Consider the following 22931-nt stretch of genomic DNA (forward strand, 5'->3'; position numbering starts at 1 on the left):
CCTAGCTAGAATTTGGAACATATCATACGTTTTGCAAATTCTTAACATATTGTACTTTTGGATATTTGTGAAATATTGTATGTTTTGGAAAATGTGTAATACGAATTGTAATTCGTAACATATCATATGACATGAGTGATGGACATCCACAAATGAGTACAGCCCCGACCGGGAGTCAAACCCTGGTCCAGTGACTGTCAAGCCAACGCCTTTACCAGGGGCGGCAGGTAGCCTAGTGGTTAGAGCGTTGGCCCGTAACCAAGAGGTTGCTTGATCGAATCCCTGAGCTGACAAGGTAAAAATCTGTCGTTCTGCACCTGAACATGGCAGTTAACCCCCTGTTCCTAGGCCGTCATTGTAAATAAGAATTTGTTCTTAACTGACTTGCCTAGTTAAATAAAGGTTAAATAAATACACATTTAAAATAATAATGCCAGGGAAAGGGTTGGTGTAGTGTAACAACCTTAAACCAACACCTAGTGAGCTCATCAAGAGGTTTGGACTTCTTGGTGTAAAGGTTAAGGTGTTGGCTTGACAGTCACTGGACATGGGTTTGAGTCCCAGTCGGGGCTACCCCCCGATGGTTAAGGTGTTGGCTTGACAGTCACTGGACATGGGTTTGAGTCCCAGTCGGGGCTACCCCCCCCCGATGGTTAAGGTGTTGGCTTGACAGTCACTGGACATGGGTTTGAGTCCCGGCCGGCGATACAACATCCTTCCATGGTTGGTTTCATTGATTCTCCTCTTAAACTGTCCCAAATTGACACAGTTTTAGTTACAACTTCCTAGTCCATTGAAGAGGATCAGCTTGAGCAAAGTGAGGTGTCGATTCACTGATCTACAAATAGTTTTCACTGCCAAATAATCGGCTTTGTGTGATTAAGATTCACAGAGCTACGCCTTCTCTGGCTTAGGTTGATACCGCATCAAACACACACGCACAACCAGACATTGATTGACTGATTGGAGACAGCTTGTGTCAGTTAAAGAACATGTCCTAGTATTTTCTACCTGCAGTAAACATAGTGGATAATGCTGGAAATACCGGTCAATGAAAAAGACCAACAAAAGCAACCCAAACAACTGTCCCTAAATGACTACTCATCTTCTGAATACAAACATCACCCAGACGGTCACACATCAACAGTCATCCTACACCACGGCACCATTCGTTTGGGGACTAAAAACATTTAATATTCCATCAAACAACATAATTTGCAATTTAATCTCATAGCCAGTGTTTGACAATGAAGTCAAATGAAAGGAGGATTTGATTTGATGACTATTTCGTTCCCATTGTCAGAGAGCATCCTTGATTATGATGAGACTGGGTATTTTCCTGTTTACCATTTCTGTTCCCCTACCTCCCTGCTGTCTTCTCCTACACACACACACACACACACACACACACACACACACACACACACACACACACGGTGGGTCTGAACAGATTCCTGTGTGGAGCTGGATCTGAGAGAGTTGTAATAACGCCATGCTGGGCCTCCTTTATGGGGAGTTAATGAAAAACCCCGAGACGCCGCAGCAGTTAGCGCCATGCTGCGGCTCTCCTTCCCCCTGTATCCCACAGCGATGGATATTAAAAGTGTCTAATCGGTGTCTAATCAGGCCGCTTCTATCAAAGAAGGGACTATGTGATGTGGGGAGAACAAAAAAGAGAAAAACCTAATCTCTTACTATCCCTTTCCTCTGTACTTCTTAAGCTTGAATTCAAAAGAGGTCAAACATGATTTATTTTTTTGCAAGACGGTTCGACTGTGCTTTGTGTAAAATGGAGATCCATGCGCTGCTGCATAACACAGAAAAACAGTTCAGTGTTTTTCCACTTTCTGTATAATCCTTTTTCGATAACGCAATTCAGAAGGACTGTCCCTATTGTATTCTGTATTCTTCTTCTTCTTTAAATCATCATCCAAAAGTCCTATATGGGCTCTGGTCAATAGCAGTGCACTGTATAGGGAATAGGGTGCCGTTTGAGATCTCTTTTCTTATTGGAGAAATGACAGAAATGATGGTATCAGAAATGATAAGAAGCAACTGGGCTCAAATGAATGAAGCACCCTGTAGATAATGGCTCTGACCCCCAGACACAGAGGTTAGGGACTAGCCAGAGGGATAGTCCAATTTCATTTAGGGCTGATGCTTGCCCTTGGGCAGAATTCTTTACATCTATAGATCAGTGATATTTCTTCCCTCACCCCACCCGGAGAAGAAAGCATTGTGTTTGAGCACTGAGCAGTGATTGCCAATATCATTCTGCTGTTGTGTAGCCGCGTACAATCTGGAACTGCTCAGCTCACAGCATTACAGATTTCTACCAGCCGCCCCCAAAGTAACCAGCTGAGAATATCATCCCTCTTGGTCAAAACACAGCTGCTAAAACTTTAATATCCGTTATGCATACGAGGAAGGAACAAAACGTACGTTTTTATGTTTCTTGTCAATCTAAGCGTTGTTATGGAAAGAGACAGAATATGACAAGAACACGGGCCAGCTACTAATAGGTACTGGCTAAGTCAAGGTTAAGTATATTAACGCTGTGGGGATGACAGGGAATGGAAAAATCATTTGTTCTCCGTCCCCTGCAACAGGCCCGTGAGCACGTAATCTATTCAATTAGAGTGGCCGGAAATAATTAGAAGTCTTGCTAAACATACATTTATTGAACAAGAGTTGCATCGATTTAATTATCGCCGTGCAGAGAAGCAAAACGAGCAATAGCAGATCCACCACAGAAGAAATGATGCCATTTGCCACACAGAGAGAGAGGAGAGAGAGAGAGGAGAGAGAGAGAGTGGGTATGAGAGAGAGAGCATGGGTATGAGAGCAAGGAGAGAGAGAGTGTGGGTATTAGAGAGAGAGTGAGTTTTACAGAGAGAGAGTGAGTATTACAAAGAGAGAGAGAGAGAGAGAGAGAGAGAGAGAGAGTATTAGAGAGAGAGTGAGTATTAGAGAGAGAGAGAGAGAGAGTGAGTATTACAGAGAGAGAGTGAGTATTACAGAGAGAGAGTGAGTATTACAGAGAGAGAGAGTTTTACAGAGAGAGAGAGTTTTACAGAGAGAGAGAGTTTTACAGAGAGAGAGAGTTTTACAGAGAGAGAGAGAGAGTTTTACAGAGAGAGAGAGTTTTACAGAGAGAGAGAGAGTTTTACAGAGAGAGAGAGTGAGTTTTGAGAGAGTGAGTTTTACAGAGAGAGAGAGAGTTTTACAGAGAGAGAGAGTTTTACAGAGAGAGAGAGTTTTACAGAGAGAGAGAGTTTTACAGAGAGAGAGAGTTTTACAGAGAGAGAGAGTTTTACAGAGAGAGAGAGTTTTACAGAGAGAGAGAGAGTTTTACAGAGAGAGAGAGAGTTTTACAGAGAGAGAGAGAGTTTTACAGAGAGAGAGAGAGTTTTACAGAGAGAGAGAGAGTTTTACAGAGAGAGAGAGAGAGTTTTACAGAGAGAGAGAGAGAGTTTTACAGAGAGAGAGAGAGAGTTTTACAGAGAGAGAGAGAGAGTTTTACAGAGAGAGAGAGAGAGTTTTACAGAGAGAGAGAGAGTTTTACAGAGAGAGAGAGTGAGTTTTGAGAGAGTGAGTTTTGAGAGAGTGAGAGTTTTACAGAGAGAGAGAGAGAGTTTTACAGAGAGAGAGAGAGTTTTACAGAGAGAGAGAGAGAGTTTTACAGAGAGAGAGAGTATTACAGAGAGAGAGTTTTACAGAGAGAGAGAGAGTATTACAGAGAGAGAGAGAGAGTTTTACAGAGAGAGAGAGAGTTTTACAGAGAGAGAGAGAGAGTTTTACAGAGAGAGAGAGAGTATTACAGAGAGAGAGAGAGTATTACAGAGAGAGAGAGAGAGTATTACAGAGAGAGAGAGAGAGTTTTACAGAGAGAGAGAGAGAGTTTTACAGAGAGAGAGTATTAGAGAGAGAGAGAGTATTAGAGAGAGAGAGAGAGTATTAGAGAGAGAGAGAGAGAATTAGAGAGAGAGAGTATTAGAGAGAGAGTGAGTATTAGAGAGAGAGTATTAGAGAGAGAGAGTATTAGAGAGAGAGAGGGAGAGAGAGTATTAGAGAGAGAGAGAGAGAGTATTAGCGAGAGAGAGAGAGATATTATTAGAGAGAGAGAAAGAGAGTGTGTGTGTGTGTGCTTGCACACAGAGTCTTGAAGTATTCAACTTGTGAAACAAATGCAACACGCTGCCTACATGCTGCCAGTGCTCGAGGCAACAGTTAGTCCTGAGAGGCACCTGCGTCCGTCTCTCAGCATGCTTACCTTAGGGACAATTCCTTGTCCTTTAGACAGTATGCACCCGCTTCTCCATCTGGAAGTTTCATTCAAATCCTGCACGTGGGGCGCATGGGGGGGAGTTAGCATTTTTCAAAGACGTGAAACAGCTTTTTCCTGCAGTCTAGAGTCATACTCATTGTATATGTATATTGGGTATTAGAGAGAGAGTGAGAGAGAGAAAGAGAGTGGGTATTAGAGAGAGTGGGTATTAGAGAGAGAGAGAAAGAGAGTGGGTATTAGAGAGAGAAAGAGAGTTGGTATTAGAGAGAGAGAGAGAGAGAGAGTGGGTATTAGAGAGAGAGAGAGAGAGAGACTGGGTATGAGAGAAAGGAGAGAGTGGGTATTAGAGAGAGAGAGAGAGAGTGGGTATGAGAGAGAGAGTGGGTGTGAGAGAGAGATTGGGTATGAGAGAAAAGAGTGGGTATTAGAGAAAGGAGCGAGAGAGGGAGAGTATTAGAGAGAGAGAGTGGGAATTAGAGAGAGAGTGGGAATTAGAGAGAGTGGGTATTAGAGAGAGAGAGTGAGAGAGAGAAAGAGAGTGGGTATTAGAGAGAGAGAGTGGGTATTAGAGAGAGAGAGATAGAGAAAGAGAGTTGGTATTAGAGAGAGAGAGAGTGGGTATTAGAGAGAGAGAGAGTGGGTATGAGAGAAAGGAGAGAGTGGGTATTAGAGAGAGAGAGAGAGTGGGTATGGGAGAGAGATTGGGTATGAGAGAAAAGAGTGGGTATTAGAGAAAGGAGCGAGAGAGGGAGAGTATTAGAGAGAGAGAGTGGGAATTAGAGAGAGTGGGTATTAGAGAGAGAGAGAGAGAGAGAGAGAGAGAGAGAGCGAGAGAGAGAAAGAGAGTGGGTATTAGAGAGAGAGAGAGAGAGAAAGAGAGTTGGTATTAGAGAGAGAGAGAGAGAGAGAGAGAGTGGGTATTAGAGAGAGAGAGAGAGAGAGTGGGTATGAGAGAAAGGAGAGAGTGGGTATTAGAGAGAGAGAGTGCGTATGGGAGAGAGAGTGGGTATTAGAGAGAGTGGGAATTAGAGAGGGAGAGAGAAAGAGTGGGTATGAGAGAGAGTGGATATGAGAATAAGGAGAGAGAGAGAGAGAGAGAGAGAGAGAGAGGGTATTAGAGAGAGAGAGAGAGAGAGAGGGGGTATGAGAGAGAGAGAGAGAGAGAGAGAGGGTATTAGAGAGAGGGGGGGTATTAGAGAGAGAGAGGGGGTATGAGAGAGGGGTTATGAGAGAGAGAGGGGGTATTTGAGAGAGAGAGAGAGAGAGGGGGTATTTGAGAGAGAGAGAGGGGGTATTTGAGAGAGAGAGAGAAGGGGTATTAGAGAGAGAGAGAGGGTATTAGAGAGAGAGAGAGAGAGAGGGTATTAGAGAGAGAGAGAGAGAGGGTATTAGAGAGAGAGAGAGAGAGAGAGGGTATTAGAGAGAGAGAGAGAGAGAGAGAGGGTATTAGAGAGAGAGAGAGAGAGAGGGTATTAGAGAGAGAGAGAGAGAGGGTATTAGAGAGAGAGAGAGAGAGAGAGAGAGAGAGAGTATTACAGTCTAGAGTCATAATCATTGTATTGTTAGAAATAGGTTATCTAAGCATACTTCTTTACCTGTTCAATTGTCATTTGAATTAATGAAGCACATTGATTCTTTACGAACCTTTTCCCTACTTTAGGAGATTAGTACAACTGTCACACTAGTATATAGTATTATAACCCAATAATGAATTTCATTGGAGTATTTTCTAAAGTCTATCAACCTCGTCAGCAGGCCTGGCAGCTGAGATAGTTTGACAAGCTACTCTAGCTTGAAATGGCTTGGTAGCTATTTATGAGGTTGAGAGATTGGGAACCTATCTAGCTGACTAGTTAATGCCAACTTCATAACATTGCTAGGTGGCTAGTATTACAGAGAAACAACAGGAAGGAATCAATAGGCTACATAGCTTGATCAAATTAATTTACAAGCATACCTCCTGCAAGTCCTGACCATCACCGGCAGGTTAAGTCAAATCAAACTGTGTGTCTCTCGACACTCTCTCTCCTCCTCCACTCATGATACTGTCTGCATGCATATCTTTACTCCGTGGTGCACCTTGGAAGGAACCACTTACCTAGAAGAATGGGGGTGATACTCTTTGCCCGGTCCAGCTGACAGATCGTTTTTATAAATAATTATGATAAAGCTTAAAATGAAGTTTAGTAATTCATTTAAAGGAGCAATATGCGGAAATAGCTCCGCCATTAGTCTATTAGTTTCCCTAATTTCAGTTCATGTGACAAAACAAGCAATGTATAGTGTAGAGAATCATTGTACCATCTAAACCACTGTGAAATATATTTTCCATAACCAAAAATATTGTATTTTCAGCTGTTTTGAAGCTGGTGTACACAACCCGAAGTTAAAGCCTCAAAAACAAAACTTAAGAACGGGAAGAATAGAAATAGTGTACATAGAACAGATCTACCGCTTCTTAGACTTGCTTTCAATGAGAATGACAGATCTATAACTCACATTTCTATGTGAATTTGGTCAGGTTGCCCACAAACATACATATTTCAGCTTTAAAGTCTAAAAAAACAACACAGGACAAATCTGTGGGGGGGTGCCCTTATGCCCGCTGGTAAAGAGTTTGGATTCTAGTCATGGTTATGGCGTCCCATGGTGTTTGTGAAGGATGTGAGAGTTTGGTCATGCAGAGGTTCCTGGGGTTAATGTATATACAGTATACTGACTATCAGGAGGAACTATTTACACGGTTTGTAGGACCGTAGAAGGCTGTCTGAAAGAATGGAAAGAGGCTATAGATTATGCTGTCAGTTGTCATATGCATGACGGTGATTGGAAAACCCATGAGAGGGTTTCATGTGGCGTGAGAAGTGGGCTGCCTTAGGCATCCTTCCGCTGCTATTTTAGTCTATCGAGTTCAACTCAATTTCTTCTCACTTTCATAAAAGAGGTAGGATGTTGGTAAGATGAAAGCGGTGCGGGGACAGTTGAGTCCTATGGCTGTATTGACCAGTGTCTCTGACAGCCTCCCCTCGGTAATAACGTTTTTATCGAGCCAAGACCCCTGTCTACCAGATCGTCTGCAGGTGACCCTATGCAGCTCCGTGCCGCGCTGTCTGGAACATTTTAGTTCGGACTTCTTCCACGTCGTGGTACGTTAGCTGGAGTCCGAACAGAGGGGATGATGATGTAGAATGACTGTGAGAGGATTTTTAACAAAGTTTTAAAAAGGCACACTGCAGTGTGACTTTAATTAGATACTGTATATGTAAGCAGTCGTTAGCCATTTAACGATAGAGATTGTAAACAGACAGTGTTGTTAACTAGCGACTTTAAATACACATAAGAAATCTGATCTTTGACATGGCAGTCTCCCTTTGCCGGTGCTATCAGTTGGCCCAGTTTGATGCAGTACCCCGTTTTCTGTTTGATTAGAGCCAGCTGTCTGTCTGTCTGTCTGTCTGTCTGTCTGTCTGTCTGTCTGTCTGTCTGTCTGTCTGTCTGTCTGTCTGTCTGTCTGTCTGTCTGTCTGTCTTGACTTTAGTCTGCTCCCCATTAAAATACGAGGGAGTATCTCGAGTCGACTGAACAAACAGCATTTAGCCATACCATGCTTCCTTCCTGGCCATTATGAAGGTGGTGTCCTAAATATAGTAAAGAGGGTGCCATTTGGGATGCAGAATTCCACGTGTTTCAGCTAATAACGGCACCGTGGATCAGAGGGAGTCGCTGGCTCAGATCAACCTAATGTCTGATCAACTGACTGGTGTTGAAAAAGTAGCCTTAGGAAAAATGAAATAAAACAGGCTCTTAAACACTCTTAATGAGAGAAAGAAGAGAGCCTTATTAGTGCATCCCGGAGAAGCCCAGAGAAGGCTATTAGTGCTAAAGTTTACTACCAGGCTCTGGAACAGACTGCAGAAGCAAATAGTTGTAGCATCCGCATTATCCCTTCACGATCTCACAGTATAGCAGACCTCCATCTGTTTGGATCATGTTTTATTGCTGTGTGCGTGTGTGTGCATTATATTTGATATTTTGTTGACTTTTATGATAGATTTTCTTCTCTTGTTGTCTTGTTGTCTCATTCTTTTATTTTAATGTCTTGTTGGATCTGTGTTGCTTTTTGTTTATTATTGTTCTGTGTTGTGTGTTGTGTGGGGACCCCAGGAAGAGTAGTTGTTGCAATCGGAATGGCTAATGGCAGATCCAAGTAAACCCAGAAATAATTAGCAAAGATTCAGACGCATAATCTGTATTTCTTCTGTCGTTCCAACAGATGGTATGGTTTTGAACATAAGAATACGTCTGCTATCTAGCAGAGCAACTCATTAGCTTTAAAAATCATTCCATTAGATTTATGTTAGCAGAGATCTAACAGCATGCTCTGTGTCTGAGCTCAGTGTCACAACAGTGATGCAGTCGCCTATTTTAGTACGACTGCAGAGTCCTACTTGTTTTAGATCCACATTGCTTCATGGAAAGAGACGGGAATAGTGAATGAGGGTAGAAAATAGAGGCAGAGAGACAGAAAGAGAGACAGTGAAGGTAGAGAATTATAGGGAGACAGAAAGAGAGAGGGGTAGAGAATTAGAGGCAGAGAGACAGAAAGAGAGAAGGGGTAGAGAATTATAGGAAGAGAGACAGAAAGAGAGAGGGGGGGTAGAGAATTATAGGAAGAGAGACAGAAAGAGAAAGGGGGTAGAGATGGGGATCCTGCATGCTTTTAGGGTTTATGAGATGTGTGGATGCACTCTATGGCTTGAGGAAAGATCACAGTCTTGTTTGTGTAAAATCTCCCCTCTCTGTAAAGTTGTGATTATTCTCCTAACACTGCTGTTTTTGAGTTTACACCAAGAGTGTGCAGCTGAACCTAGCTCTGATCCAGGTTGTTAGTGTGTGTTCCTTGGGCCAGAGCTACACTGAACCCTACCTCGTTGTTCAACCCCCCTTAAGCGCAAGAGTCCGACTTTGAATTTCGTTTTTGATCAATGAAGCCCCTGAGCTGCAACCATTGGTCCGTTGAATGTCAGAATCATTCATCTTAGCAACACACCCCATTTTGAAATGTAATTTCTATTGATCTGTTTAAAGAAACATTCAACTGTAGGATATACAAGAGGATATAGATGATATTGTTTGTTGTAACTCTGGCAATAACTGATTGGTCAGCAAATGGTCACAGACCTGGGAGAAGGATCACTTTTAAAGTGATTACAACATGCATTTGTTTTGATTTGATTTCAATATTGACAGCAAAGACCCAACAAATCCCTCACAGCCAGGGTTGGGTAGGTTACTTTATAAATGTAATCCGTTGCAGTTACTAGTTACCTGTCCAGAATCGTAATCAGTAACGTAACTTTTGGATTACCCTAACTCAGTGACGTAATCTGATTACATTCCGTTACTTTTTAGATTACTTTCCCCTTAAGAGGCATTAGAAGAAGACAAAATGAATGTTACCAATTGAACGACATCTATTGCAGGATAAATGAATGTTAGAGTTTACATAGCTGGACATGGATGTTACATTTTACTTTATGGGTTTGTTATGTAGGCTTCTTCTAACCCATCGCCTTCTACTACAGATAATAATATGATTAAATTATATCTTTACATTAAAAACCGAAGTCTATCAGAATTCCAGTCATTCCAATAAATGTTATACCCCTTGATCTTCAACAATAGGACTTGGAAATATGGAAGTATAGATTAGCCAAATTGTTTTACCTGAGCATAACCCCAAAACTAAGGACTTATTAGCCAGCCCTACTTTGTTGTTTGTGATTTTGTTATCATGGAGGACTAATTGGGCTCATTGATTCGAGTTGAAAAATAAATGCTGTGCTCATGGAATGACATGCTTTGAGCACTACTGAAAAGTGCTATTTACATGTGAAAAATGAATGCCATATGCTGCATTTGCTATAGGCCTATTGTTTACCTTTTTATTGGTGACACTTTGATATCTTGATGATATGCAGCTGTTTAAAGGGCAAATCCACAGTTGAAACAATAACAAAACGGTCGCCCCGCCTCTGTTTTGGTAAAAAGCTGAGGGATGGGCCTGGAGAAATGTAAATACTCTCAGATTAATAGACAGAACTATGGATGTCAGGACTGACCATCCATGATATGAAAATGATTGTTTTAACCTTGTTATGAGGCTATACAGTGTTTGTTTACATGTACAATGTTTACAAACATTGGAGAAATACAAGCTTTTATTTTGTGTTCTGATACGACAGTTGAACTGAGCTCATGAGGGGTTTCTAAATTATATTCTTCAATAATCAATGGATATATATATAATTTAAAAGTCCAAAAATGGATGTAGCAACTACAGATTGCCCCTTTAAGTCTATCAGAAGTGTGCGAGTTTGAGCATGTGTCCATTAGACCTATGGATTTTTTTTTTTATCAGCGTGAGTTAGATTGAGCAATAAAAGCCCCACTTTTATTCCATAGGCTGGGATCCGCACTGTGCAGCTGTTGCAAGTAGAGGTCGACCGATTATGATTTTTCGATACCGATTATTGGAGGGCCCAAAAAAGCCGCTACCGATTTAATCTGCAGATTTTTTTTTTTTTTAGAATTTATTTGTAATAATGACAATTACAACAATACTGAATGAACACTTATTTTAACTTAATATAATACATCAATAAAATCAATTTAGCCTCAAATAAATAATGAAACATGTTCAATTTGGTTTAAATAATGCAAAAACAAAGTGTTGGAGAAGAAAGTAAAAGTGCAATATGTGCCATGTAAGAAAGCTAACGTTTAAGTTCCTTGCTCAGAACATGAGAACATATGAAAGCTGGTGGTTCCTTTTATCATGAGTCTTCAATATTCCCAGGTAACAAGTTTTAGGTTGTAGTTATTATAGGAATTATAGGACTATTTCTCTCTATAGGATTTGTATTTCATATACCTTTGACTATTGGATGTTCTTATAGGCACTTTAGTATTGCCAGTGTAACAGTATAGCTTCCGTCCCTCTCCTCGCTCCTACCTGGGCTCGAACCAGGAACACATCGACAACAGCCATCCTCGAAGCAGCGTTACCCATGCAGAACAAGGGGAACAACTACTCCAAGTCTCAGAGCGAGTGACGTTTGAAACGCTATTAGCGCGCACCCGGCTAACTAGCTAGCCATTTCACATCGGTTACACCAGCCTAATCTTGGGAGTTGATAGGCTTGAGTGTCATAAACAGTGCAATGCTTGAAGCACAGCTGGCAAAACGCACAAAAGTGCTGTTTGAATGAATGCTTACGAGCCTGCTGCTGCCTACCACCGCTCAGTCAGACTGCTCTATCAAATCATCGATTTAATTATAAAATAATAACACACAGAAATATGAGCCTTGGGTCATTAATATGGTCGAATCCGGAAACTATCATCTCGAAAACAAAACGTTTTTCCTTTCAGTGAAATACGGAACTGTTCCGTATTTTATCTAATGGGTGGCATCCCTAAGTCTAAATGTTCCTGTTACATTGCACAACCTTCAATGTTATGTCATAATTACGTAAAATTCTGGCAAATTAGTTCGCAACGAGCCAGGCGGCCCAAACTGTTCCATATACCCTGACTCTGGTGCAATGAACGCAAGAGAAGTGACACAATTTCACCTGGTTAATATTGCCTGCTAACCTGGATTTCTTTTAGCTAAATATGCAGGTTTAAAAATATATACTTCTGTGTATTGATTTTAAGAAAGGCATTGATGTTTATGGTTAGGTACAGTCGTGCAACGATTGTGCTTTTTTTGCAAATGCGCTTTTGTTAAATCATCCCCCGTTTGGTGAAGTCGGCTGTCTTTGTTAGGAAGAAATAGTCTTCACATTTCGCAACGAGCCAGGCGGCCCAAACTGCTGCATATACTCTGACTCTGTTGCAAGAGAAGTGACACATTTTCCCTAGTTAAAAGAAATTCATGTTAGCAGGCAATATTAACTAAATATGCAGGTTTGAAAATATATACTTGTGTATTGATTTTAAGAAAGGCATTGATGTTTATGGTTGGAGCAACGTGTACCTAAGCGATTATATGCAACACAGAACAGGCTAGATAAACTAGTAATATCATCAACCATGTGTAGTTAACTAGTGATTATGATTGATTGATTGTTTTTTATAAGATAAGTTTAATGCTAGCTAGCAACTTACCTTGGCTTCTACTGCATTCGCGTAACAGGCAGGCTCCTCGTGGAGTGCAATGTAAAGCAGGTGGTTAGAGCGTTGGACTAGTTAACCGTAAGGTTGCAAGATTGAATCCCCGAGCTGACAAGGTAAAAATCTGTCGTTCTGCACCTGAACAAGGCAGTTAACCCACCGTTCCCAGGCCATAATTGAAAATAAGAATGTGTTCTTAACTGACTTGCCTAGTTAAATAAAGGTGTAAAAAAAAAAAAAAACAGCCAAATCGGCGTCCAAAAGTACCGATTTCCGATTGTTATGAAAACTTGAAATCGGCCCTAATTAATCGGCCATTCTGATTAATCGGTCGACCTCTAGTTGCAAGAGCACATTTGTCACTGGCTATCCACTGGTTTCAAAACAATGATTGATAGGCAGCTTAAACTCCTTGAATTCAACCATTATTAGGTTCAAATACACATTTAGATGTGTCCACAACAACCACAATCCGTAAGGCACAAATAGTTAAATGAGAGAGTAGCAGTGTGATTCACATCAATGCACTATGTAGATATCAATAATAAGTGATATCCGTATCACCGTAGACTACACCACTGCTATCATCCTTACCTCAAAGCGTTTATTCAAGTTGGATAATCTTTGGATGCCAACAGCAGTCACACCATTGGAAGACATAGCTTGGACTGTAGCCTACAAAATCCTATTCCTGCTCTTTTCCCTCGATCCATCAAACACATTTGGTGTGTCATCATAGTGGTCTCTGACTTGTGGTCAGTCTCGCTCAGGTGGAACAAACTTAAACTTGCGCCTTTTTTTCAATGCTGATTTGAATGTCATTGAGAAAACAGAGAAGTGTCCAATTTTTTTTCTTCTCGCAAACATCCTTTCTGAATTTAAAAGTAATCCTCGAAGTAATCATCTAGTTTTTCAAAAGTATCTGTAATCTGATTACAATATTTTTGCTGGTAATTTAACGGATTACAGTTTTTTGTAATCCGTTACTCCCCAACCCTGCTCACAGCAAAGACCCAACAAATCCCTCACAGCAAAGACCCAACAAATCACTCACAGCAAAGAACCAACAAATCCCTCACAGCAAAGAACCAACAAATCCCTCACAGCAAAGAACCAACAAATCCCTCACAGCAAAGAACCAACAAATCCCTCACAGCAAAGAACCAACAAATCCCTCACAGCAAATATCCAACAAATCCCTCACAGCAAAGAACCAACAAATCCCTCACAGCAAATATCCAACAAATCCCTCACAGCAAAGAACCAACAAATCCCTCACAGCAAAGAACCAACAAATCCCTCACAGCAAATATCCAACAAATCCCTCACAGCAAATATCCAACAAATCCCTCACAGCAAATATCCAACAAATCCCTCACAGCAAATATCCAACAAATCCCTCACAGCAAAGAACCAACAAATCCCTCACAGCAAAGAACCAACAAATCCCTCACAGCAAAGAACCAACAAATCCCTCACAGCAAAGACCCAACAAATCCCTGACTTTGAGACATACATCTGTCACAGTGTCTCTGTTCTGACATCATGTCTAAAATCAGAGGCTTGGTGCCTTGCAAGAACTACAACAAAAAGAGGAAACATTGCATCCTTTGACCTGCTGTCCGACTGATGTTTTTCACGCTCTTCAAGATGATAATACGGCTTCTGGATTTCACCATACCTCAATGTTGCTGCTTTCACATCATCTCTATCAGTAGGCAATGCACAGTTCTGTCCTACGGCGGAATACCAGGGAGATTTTTCTCCTGAATCTTATTTTTCTGTGCCCTCTCTTCCTTACCCTTCCACATGGAATGTGGAGGAACATGTGGGAGACAGCTGTGTGTGTAGACAGCTGTGTGTGGAGGAACAGGTGAGGGGGATGCTGGGAGCGTGTCGGTAACTGTGGCGGGACGAGGCCTGGTGCGGTTTAGGGATGCTGCCTGTTTATACAGCCAAGAGGCTGCAGACAGTCTGTTAGTCTGGTAGCTGAGTGGACCCAGCTGTGGGGCCTACAGTATAGCTGCCTGGTGGTTGCCTAGGATTCTCCACTGCCAAAGCCTGGTCACTCCGCTCACCGCCAGATGAGCGAGAGAAAGAAAGAGAGGGAGGGAGAGGGAGAGAAGACAGAGAGAGGGAGGTGTGGTGAAGGGAGGGGGAAGAGAGGGAATACAAAGGAACGACAAAGGAACGACGGCGAGAGGGAGGTGAAGTTCAGGGAGGAAGAGGGAGGGGGAAGAGAGGGAATGGGAGAAGGAGAGAGGAACAAGCTATCAAAAGACAATGTATTGATGTGTTAAATCTGTTCACCCTTTGACTAGAATGTCCTTCTCTGCTTCATTTTTACATTTACATTTGAGTAATTTAGCAGACGCTCTTATCCAGAGCAACTTGAAGTAGTGACTGTGTACATTTTCATATTTGTTCGTATTTTGTATTCGTAATTGTTGCTAGGATAAGAGAATTTCTGCACTCCCCTGTTTTCATAAAACATCCTGGATATGTAAACATAGAATATAAAATTCTTCATCTGGTTTTGTGAGAAAGTCCCGGTTTGATTTATGTCAGACACATTTATGGGAGAGAGAGAAGAAAGAGGAAGATAGCAGCAGATCTGTAGCCATCGGCGGCTATAGTATCTATAAAACCATACTACAAGCATATGGTGATTCCCTATCATTCCTGTGGTTTAATGATCCGTCTAAGAGCCCATTATAACACCAAATTCCTCCCCTTGAACTAAATAAAGCAGAAACCGATTATTTAACCACTGCGGCTGAGTGTGCAGAAGCTTCAATGAAACATACACTATAAATATAGCTCGGTATTTATGGGGTGGAAAAATTAAATGGCCGCCTCATCTGAAAATAACTTCCTCATTGTTTAATGGAGAGGGTTTAATGAGATGAGGAATGGTCTTCTACTGTGAGCTGAGAAGAAGAGGAATGGCTGGTACACTGTTCATGTCACAAGCATGGTCTTTAGTGTGAGGCTGTCAGGCAGAGCTAAAAAAGGTCTGGCTTCATCCCAAACGGCACACTATATAGTGCACTACTTTTGACCGGAGCCTGTATGGTCATACATATTAAGTAGTTCACTATGTAGGGAATAGGATGCCATTTGGGATTTAGCCCCCCCCTGTCTTCACGTAGCGCTTGTTCTGAGGAAGGAATCATAGTAGGTAATTAGTACATGTGCCACGAAGGTGGAATCATTGGTTCACTTCAACGCTGACCTTCTACCTGTTTCTTTCTTTCTTTTTCAGATGTTTAATTTTATTGAGATTGATTAATTATTGTCATCGATAGGACTAGACGGGGAGACAGCAGCTAGGAAAGGTGGACTCAGGGATCCCCCCCGTCCCCGTCCCCCCGTCCCCGTCCCCCCGTCCCCGTCTGGGGACATGTGAAGTCAGCCGCACTACCGCTAAGCCAGACTCTGGCATTACACACTGTTTACCTTTCTGACCAGTCCAAAAAAACATTCTGAACTCAACCGCAACAATAGGGAATCAATTACAGCTCCCATTCTAAACACATGCCCAATTAACCAATCGACTTGTCCTAGTTTGAATTCTTCATATTCTTCAGTGTCGAAAAGAATCGCAAACATCTAGATGGTAACAACACGTCTAGACGCTAATCAGGGGGAAATCACATCAGTATTCCCTTTCATTATGTTTCATGTCAGTGCCTGTGTGAGCGCTCATTAAATGAAACTTCTAAATGCATATAGATGGCGATAAACGGGAGAGAGAAATTGGACAGACGTGGCTGGCGCACCGCTCTGTAATTAAGTGTATTGTGACTACTGTCAATAGGTGAGAGGTGGTGAGAACGGTAGTTAAATTCCCATCAGGTGTAATTACAGCCATATTGGGGCTCCGTGACAGACGGGAGAGGACAAATGAAATGTGTTCTATTGTTAGAAAAAGATCTCAGCCGGTCTTCACAGGTACAGCCAACCTGTCATTTCAGCCGGTCTCTACAGGTATAGTCTCACAGGTACAGCCAACCTGTCATTTCAGCCGGTCTCTACAGGTATAGTCTCACAGGTACAGCCAACCTGTCATTTCAGCCGGTCTCTACAGGTATAGCCTCACAGGTACAGCCAACCTGTCATTTCAGCCGGTCCACAGGTATAGCCTCACAGGTACAGCCAACCTGTCATTTCCATCTCGATCGTGCAATTCATTTCAATACCATTTTCATATGCTACTAGCCACAGCTCTCCTCTCTCAGTTCTGTGTCTCTCTAGTCCCAAATAGGGTCCCTGTTCACACACCTTCATATCGTCATCTCTCTGTGTTGTGACCATATCGTCATCTCTCTGTGTTGTGACCATATCGTCATCTCTCTGTGTTGTAACCATATCGTCATCTCTCTGTGTCTCTGTGTTGTGACCATATCGTCATCTCTCTGTGTTGTGACCATATCGTCATCTCTCTGTGTCTCTGTGTTGTGACCATATCGTCATCTCTCTGTGTTGTGGTCATATCGTCATCTCTCTGTGTCGTGACCATATCGTCATCTCTCTGTGTTGTGACCATATCGTCATCTCTCTGTGTTGTGACCATATCGTCATCTCTCTGTGTTGTGACCATATCGTCATCTCTCTGTGTTGTGACCATATCGTCATCTCTCTGAGTTGTGACCATATCGTCATCTCTCTGTGTCTCTGTGTTGTGCCGTTGAGCAAGGCACTTAACCCCCCACAATTGTTTCAGGGGAGCTGCACTTTGCCTGACCCATTGCTTCCAACACCTCGTGGTGGGTGCGTCACAGGCGGCTGGTGCTACCTTAATTGGGGAGGACGGGCTCATTGTAATTTCTGGAACAGAATGAATGGAATGGTATCAAACAGATCAGGCAAGCTATCTGTACTGTATGGCTGTCGTCTTGCGAGCTCTGACCCAACTTTGCTTTGCAAGAAAGGCATTTCACTCTGCTTGTGCACGTAACTGTAAAAACTTGACTGCACTACTTTTGAACAGAGCCCTGTAGGTCTAAAGTAGTGCCCTATATAGGTAATGTCTAATGGAATGCAAAACAATGTCTAAGAGCTAGCTATATAGCCCCACAGTATTCATCTACCTAGCATAGCTGAGCTAGCTATATAGCCCCGCAGTATTCATCTGGCTAGTGTAGCTGAGCTAGCTATATAGCCCCGCAGTATTCATCTAGTTAGCGTAGCTGAGCTAGCTATATAGCCCCGCAGTATTCATCTGGCTAGTGTAGCTGAGCTAGCTGTATAGCCCCGGAGTATTCATCTAGCTAGCGTAGTTGAGCTAGCTATATAGCCCCACACTATTCATCTAGCTAGCGTAGCTGAGCTAGCTACAGTAAATTCCGGACTATAAGCCGCAACTTTTTTCCCAAGCTTTGAACCTCGCGGCTTAAACAATGACGCGGCTAATATATGGATTTCTCCCACTTTCAATTTTTTTTTCAAAAAAAAAAACACATTCTGTGACGTGCTCAGTTTTTTGGCGGGATGAAGCTTTCATTAGACCAATGAAATTGCCGAACGGGTTAAGGTCAAACAACTTTTTTGTTTACTGTTTAGATTAAATCGAGCGCTCTCAAACTTCCCATCATTCTGATTACAGTAGTCATTTTGTCACCCTCATCATGGCAAAGACACGGAGAAATGCATATGATGCAGCTTTCAAGTTGAAGGCGATTGATCTGGCTGTTGGAAAAGGAAATAGAGCTGCTGCATGGGAGCTTGGTCTTAATGAGTCGATGATAAGACGTTGGAAACAGCAGCGTGAGGAATTGACTCAGTGCAAAAAGACAACTAAAGCTTACTGCTAATTTTTTATTTTCTGTTACAAGCCGTGTTTCGTTAAAGCCTATTTATTTTTGTTACAAGCCATGTTTCGTTAAAGCCTGTGTAAAGTTCATTTGTTTCAATGTACCGGTAGGCACCTGCGGCTTATAGACATGTGCGGCTTATTTATGTTCAAAATAATATATTTTTTTAATTCAGTGGGTGCGGCTTATATTCAGGTGCGCTTAATAGTCTACGGTATATAGCCCTGCAGTATTAATCTGGCTAGTGTAGCTGAGCTAGCTGTATAGCCCCGCAGTATTCATCTAGCTAGCGTAGCTGAGCTAGCTATATAGCCCCACAGTATTCATCTTGCTAGCGTAGCTGAGCTAGCCATAACACATAGCACTCTCTCACCATCACTAAAACTATTTGTAGCAGTGGTAGGAGGAGTCTGAGGAGTAGGGGATCATTCAGATTCAGAAAACTTTAATGTCATCAAAGAGGCAATCTTGCAGCAGTCATAAAACATATAACATCTAAAAATGTACAATAAATAACAAAGGATATTTACAAACAAATAGGCAGGGTAAGTGCAATTTCATAGTGCAAGTGCTGAGAGCAATTAGTCCAACATTTGTTAAGTTGCAAAATTGCATTCGGAATAAAAGAGAACTTATTTTTTTAAACCTTAGGTAGTCTACCTGCGTCCAGCGGGAAGGAGCTGGATTTCAGGGTGGATGGGAGCAGTAAGGATATAACGTAGTGCCAGGTTGGAAAAATACACATCTCCTTACTGGTTTAGACAGATAATCCATATGAATCGTAACGACATTATTCATAGTCATTTATAATTGTAGTTTTCATAGAGTCATATTAGAGATATGTGTCTTCCTTGTCTGGTCTCTGGTCATTACAGCCAATGAGTGATTTAGTCAGTGTTGTGATGTTGACAGGCTGGTGTGGTCAGTTGTTATTATTATTATTAATTGTTTTTATGTTAGGCTGAAGGGTAATTTATTGTATGTAATGAGGCCCCCCCTGTAGAGAGGCTACTGAGGGCCGGCTAACAGCCCCATGGAGGGAACAGGTTCGCTCATTAGACCCCACTGTACTGTGAATGGACCATGTTGTTAGACAAGGAACATGTTATTGATAGGAGTGCCTGTCAGATGTTCCCGTCACAATGTTTTGTGGTGAGCCAATCAGCTAGGATGTCAGAGAAGGGTATGGTGTCTGTTGACTTCTCAGACCAGTGTTATTGCAGCCAAGGTCATACCGAGGGATTTGATCATTAAAATAAAAATGCTGATTGTCTGGATCAGTCAAAATGTTGAGCAAATTTATTCTGGTGAGAAAACCCAAATCATATTTCTATATCGGTATACTTCACTCCCTGTTCTCTCTTCCATTTCTCCTCTCTGTTCCTCCTCTCTGTTCCTCCTCTCTGTTCCTCCTCTCTGTTCGTCTGGATTGGCACACCTTCATATCGTCATCTCTCTGTGTTGTGGTCATATCGTCATCTCTCTGTGTCGTGACCATATCATCATCTGTCGGTGTTGTGGTCATATCGTCATCTCTCTGTGTTGTGGTCATTTCATCATCTCTCTGTGTTGTGGTCATATCGTCATCTCTCTCTGTTGTGGTCATATCATCATCTCTCTGTGTTGTGGTCATATCGTCATCTCTCTCTGTTGTGGTCATATCATCATCTCTCTGTGTTGTGGTCATATCATCATCTCTCTGTGTCGTGACCATATCATCATCTCTCTGTGTTGTGACCTTGAGCAAGGCATGTAACCCCCTTCAATTGCTCCAGGGGTGCTGCTCTGCACCAGTCCCATTGCTTCCAACCCCTCTCGGGAGCTTGGGTTGTGAGCATAAAAACAAATGTTTATTTTCTACCAGTTAATGGACAATAAAGTATTCTTCTTCTTCTCCCCAGGACACCCCTCCTCCCAGTTCCTACAACGTGCGGGAGTCTTTTGAGAAAACGTACGGCCGTGCCTCCTTCTCAGAACCCAGGAGCGAGGGGGGCAGGAAACGCCAGAGCTCATTCCTGAGCGCAGCACCCAGACACTCCTCTTTCTTGAGCTACGATCCGGACTTCCCAGGTACTCTAGACCAGTGGTTCCCAAACTGTGGGGCCCCCTAGGAACTCCGGCTTTCAACTTACTCCTCAAAGTTGTAATAGTAGAATGCACAAGGTGACATTTTGAAATTGGGTCGTTCATCAGGATCTTACCCAATGCTGGAAGGGGGGCCTGAGTGGAAAAAGTTTGGGAACCCCTGCTGTAGGCTACACTGTGGTGTAGTGTGAAGTTGCCCCCTAGACACTGATCTTGGGTCAGTTTTGCTTTATCCCCACTAATGGTTAAAGTTAAGATTGTGGCAGGGAAAGCTGATCCTAGATTTGTATCTTCACACTGTTGCGGGCTACTCCATTAAAGTGATGTTGAGTCAAATCAAGTGAACAAATAGCTAGAAAGTGTCATTATAGAGAGGTGAGGGTTGAAATTGTTTGAGAATACTACAGAATACATGAATAAGGGTGTACTCTAGTCTGAGGAGACTGAAGACTGGGCTTGTTGAGGAGACAATAGACTGGGCTTGTTGAGGAGACAATAGACTGGGCTTGTTGAGGAGACTGAAGACTGGGCTTGTTGAGGAGACAATAGACTGGGCTTGTTGAGGAGACTGAAGACTGGGCTTGTTGAGGAGACAATAGACTGGGCTTGTTGAGGAGACAATAGACTGGGCTTGTTGAGGAAACAATAGACTGGGCTTGTTGAGGAGACAATAGACTGGGCTTGTTGAGGAGACCAATAGACTGGGCTTGTTGGGGTGACAATAGACTGGACTTGTTGAGGTGACAATAGACTGGGCTTGTTGAGGTGACAATAGACTGGGCTTGTTGAGGAGACAATAAACTGGGCTTTTTGAGGTGACAATAGACTGGGCTTGTTGAGGTGACAATAGACTGGGCTTGTTGAGGAGACAATAGACTGGGCTTGTTGAGGAGACAATAAACTGGGCTTGTTGAGGAGACAATAAACTGGGCTTGTTGAGGAGGCAATAGACTGGGCTTGTTGAGGAGACAATAGACTGGGCTTGTTGAGGTGACAATTTTACATTTTTTACATTTAGGTCATTTAGCAGACGCTCTTATCCAGAGCGACTTACAGTAGTGAATGCATACATTTCATTTCATTTTCATACATTTCATTATTTATTTTTTCTCCCCGTACTGGCCCCCCGTTTGAATCGAACCCACAACCCTGGCATTGCAAACACCATGCTCTACCAACTGAGCTACAGGGAAGGACAATAAACGGAGCTTGTTGAGGAGACTGAAGACTGGGCTTGTTGAGGAGACAATAAACTGGGCTTGTTGAGGAGACAATAAACTGGGCTTGTTGAGGAGACAATAGACTGGGCTTGTTGAGGTGACAATAGACTGGGCTTGTTGAGGAGACAATAGACTGGGCTTGTTGAGGTGACAATAGACTGGGCTTGTTGAGGTGACAATAGACTGGGCTTGTTGAGGAGACAATAGACTGGGCTTGTTGAGGAGACAATAGACTGGGCTTGTTGAGGAGACCAGTAGACTGGGCTTGTTGAGGAGACAATAGACTGGGCTTGTTGAGGTGACAATAGACTGGGCTTGTTGAGGAGACAATAGACTGGGCTTGTTGAGGTGACAATAGACTGGGCTTGTTGAGGTGACAATAGACTGGGCTTGTTGAGGAGACCAGTAGACTGGGCTTGTTGAGGAGACAATAGACTGGGCTTGTTGAGGAGACAATAAACTGGGCTTGTTGAGGAGACAATAGACTGGGCTTGTTGAGGAGACTGAAGACTGGGCTTGTTGAGGAGACAATAGACTGGGCTTGTTGAGGTGACAATAGACTGGGCTTGTTGAGGAGACAAGAAACTGGGCTTGTTGAGGTGACAATAAACTGGGCTTGTTGAGGAGACAATAGACTGGGCTTGTTGAGGAGACCAGTAGACTGGGCTTGTTGAGGAGACAATAGACTGGGCTTGTTGAGGTGACAATAGACTGGGCTTGTTGAGGAGACAAGAAACTGGGCTTGTTGAGGTGACAATAAACTGGGCTTGTTGAGGAGACAATAGACTGGGCTTGTTGAGGAGACCAATGTCCTTCCATTCAAATACAGTGTCCGTTTCTCTTTGTGGTTAGCCTAATTTTTACTTCAATTATACTTTCATTGCAGATGTTCTTTCAAAAAAAGATTCATGACTTATTTGGATAATTTATGCAACCTATTTTACCCAAGACTCAACCCCTTAACAAGAGATTGATTTGCATATAAATAGATCTGGCTGTGTGCAAAGTGTGCTCTCAAACACATAGCGAGTTCATTTCAGCCATTATTTAATTTGCATTTCAGAATATGGGGTATTATTTCACCCCTCATCCATGCCTTTTTGCAATCACATTTTGATGTCAACTTGATTGGAATATGTTCAACAATATTAGGTGTATACTTCTGCAGTCACCCAATGGCTGCGGTAGAAATGGGCTCTACGACACGGAATCTGCTCCAGGTGAAATGGGAATGTTCAGAATGCAAAATAACTCTAGAAACCAATCACATTTTTCTGTGGCGGTGAGCACCTTTGAGTTAGCTGGGGGTCAGACAAGTGATTCGGTGCGGGAACCCCCAGG

General features: G+C 42.5%; 1 protein-coding gene across 1 annotated transcript in view; it reads left to right on the forward strand.

Moving 5' to 3' along the window:
* The window catches only part of stpg2 (sperm-tail PG-rich repeat containing 2), a 73619-nt gene that overhangs the window by 37474 nt on the left and 13214 nt on the right, over window positions 1-22931 (forward strand). The window contains exon 11 of the mRNA XM_082968705.1: window positions 20187-20355. Coding sequence (XP_082824831.1) covers window positions 20187-20355 — 169 coding nt within the window. The remainder of the gene's footprint in view (window positions 1-20186; window positions 20356-22931) is intronic.

This window comes from Salmo salar, chromosome 24, assembly GCF_965601325.2.
Source record: "Salmo salar chromosome 24, fSalSal1, whole genome shotgun sequence".
NCBI lineage: Eukaryota > Metazoa > Chordata > Actinopteri > Salmoniformes > Salmonidae > Salmo > Salmo salar.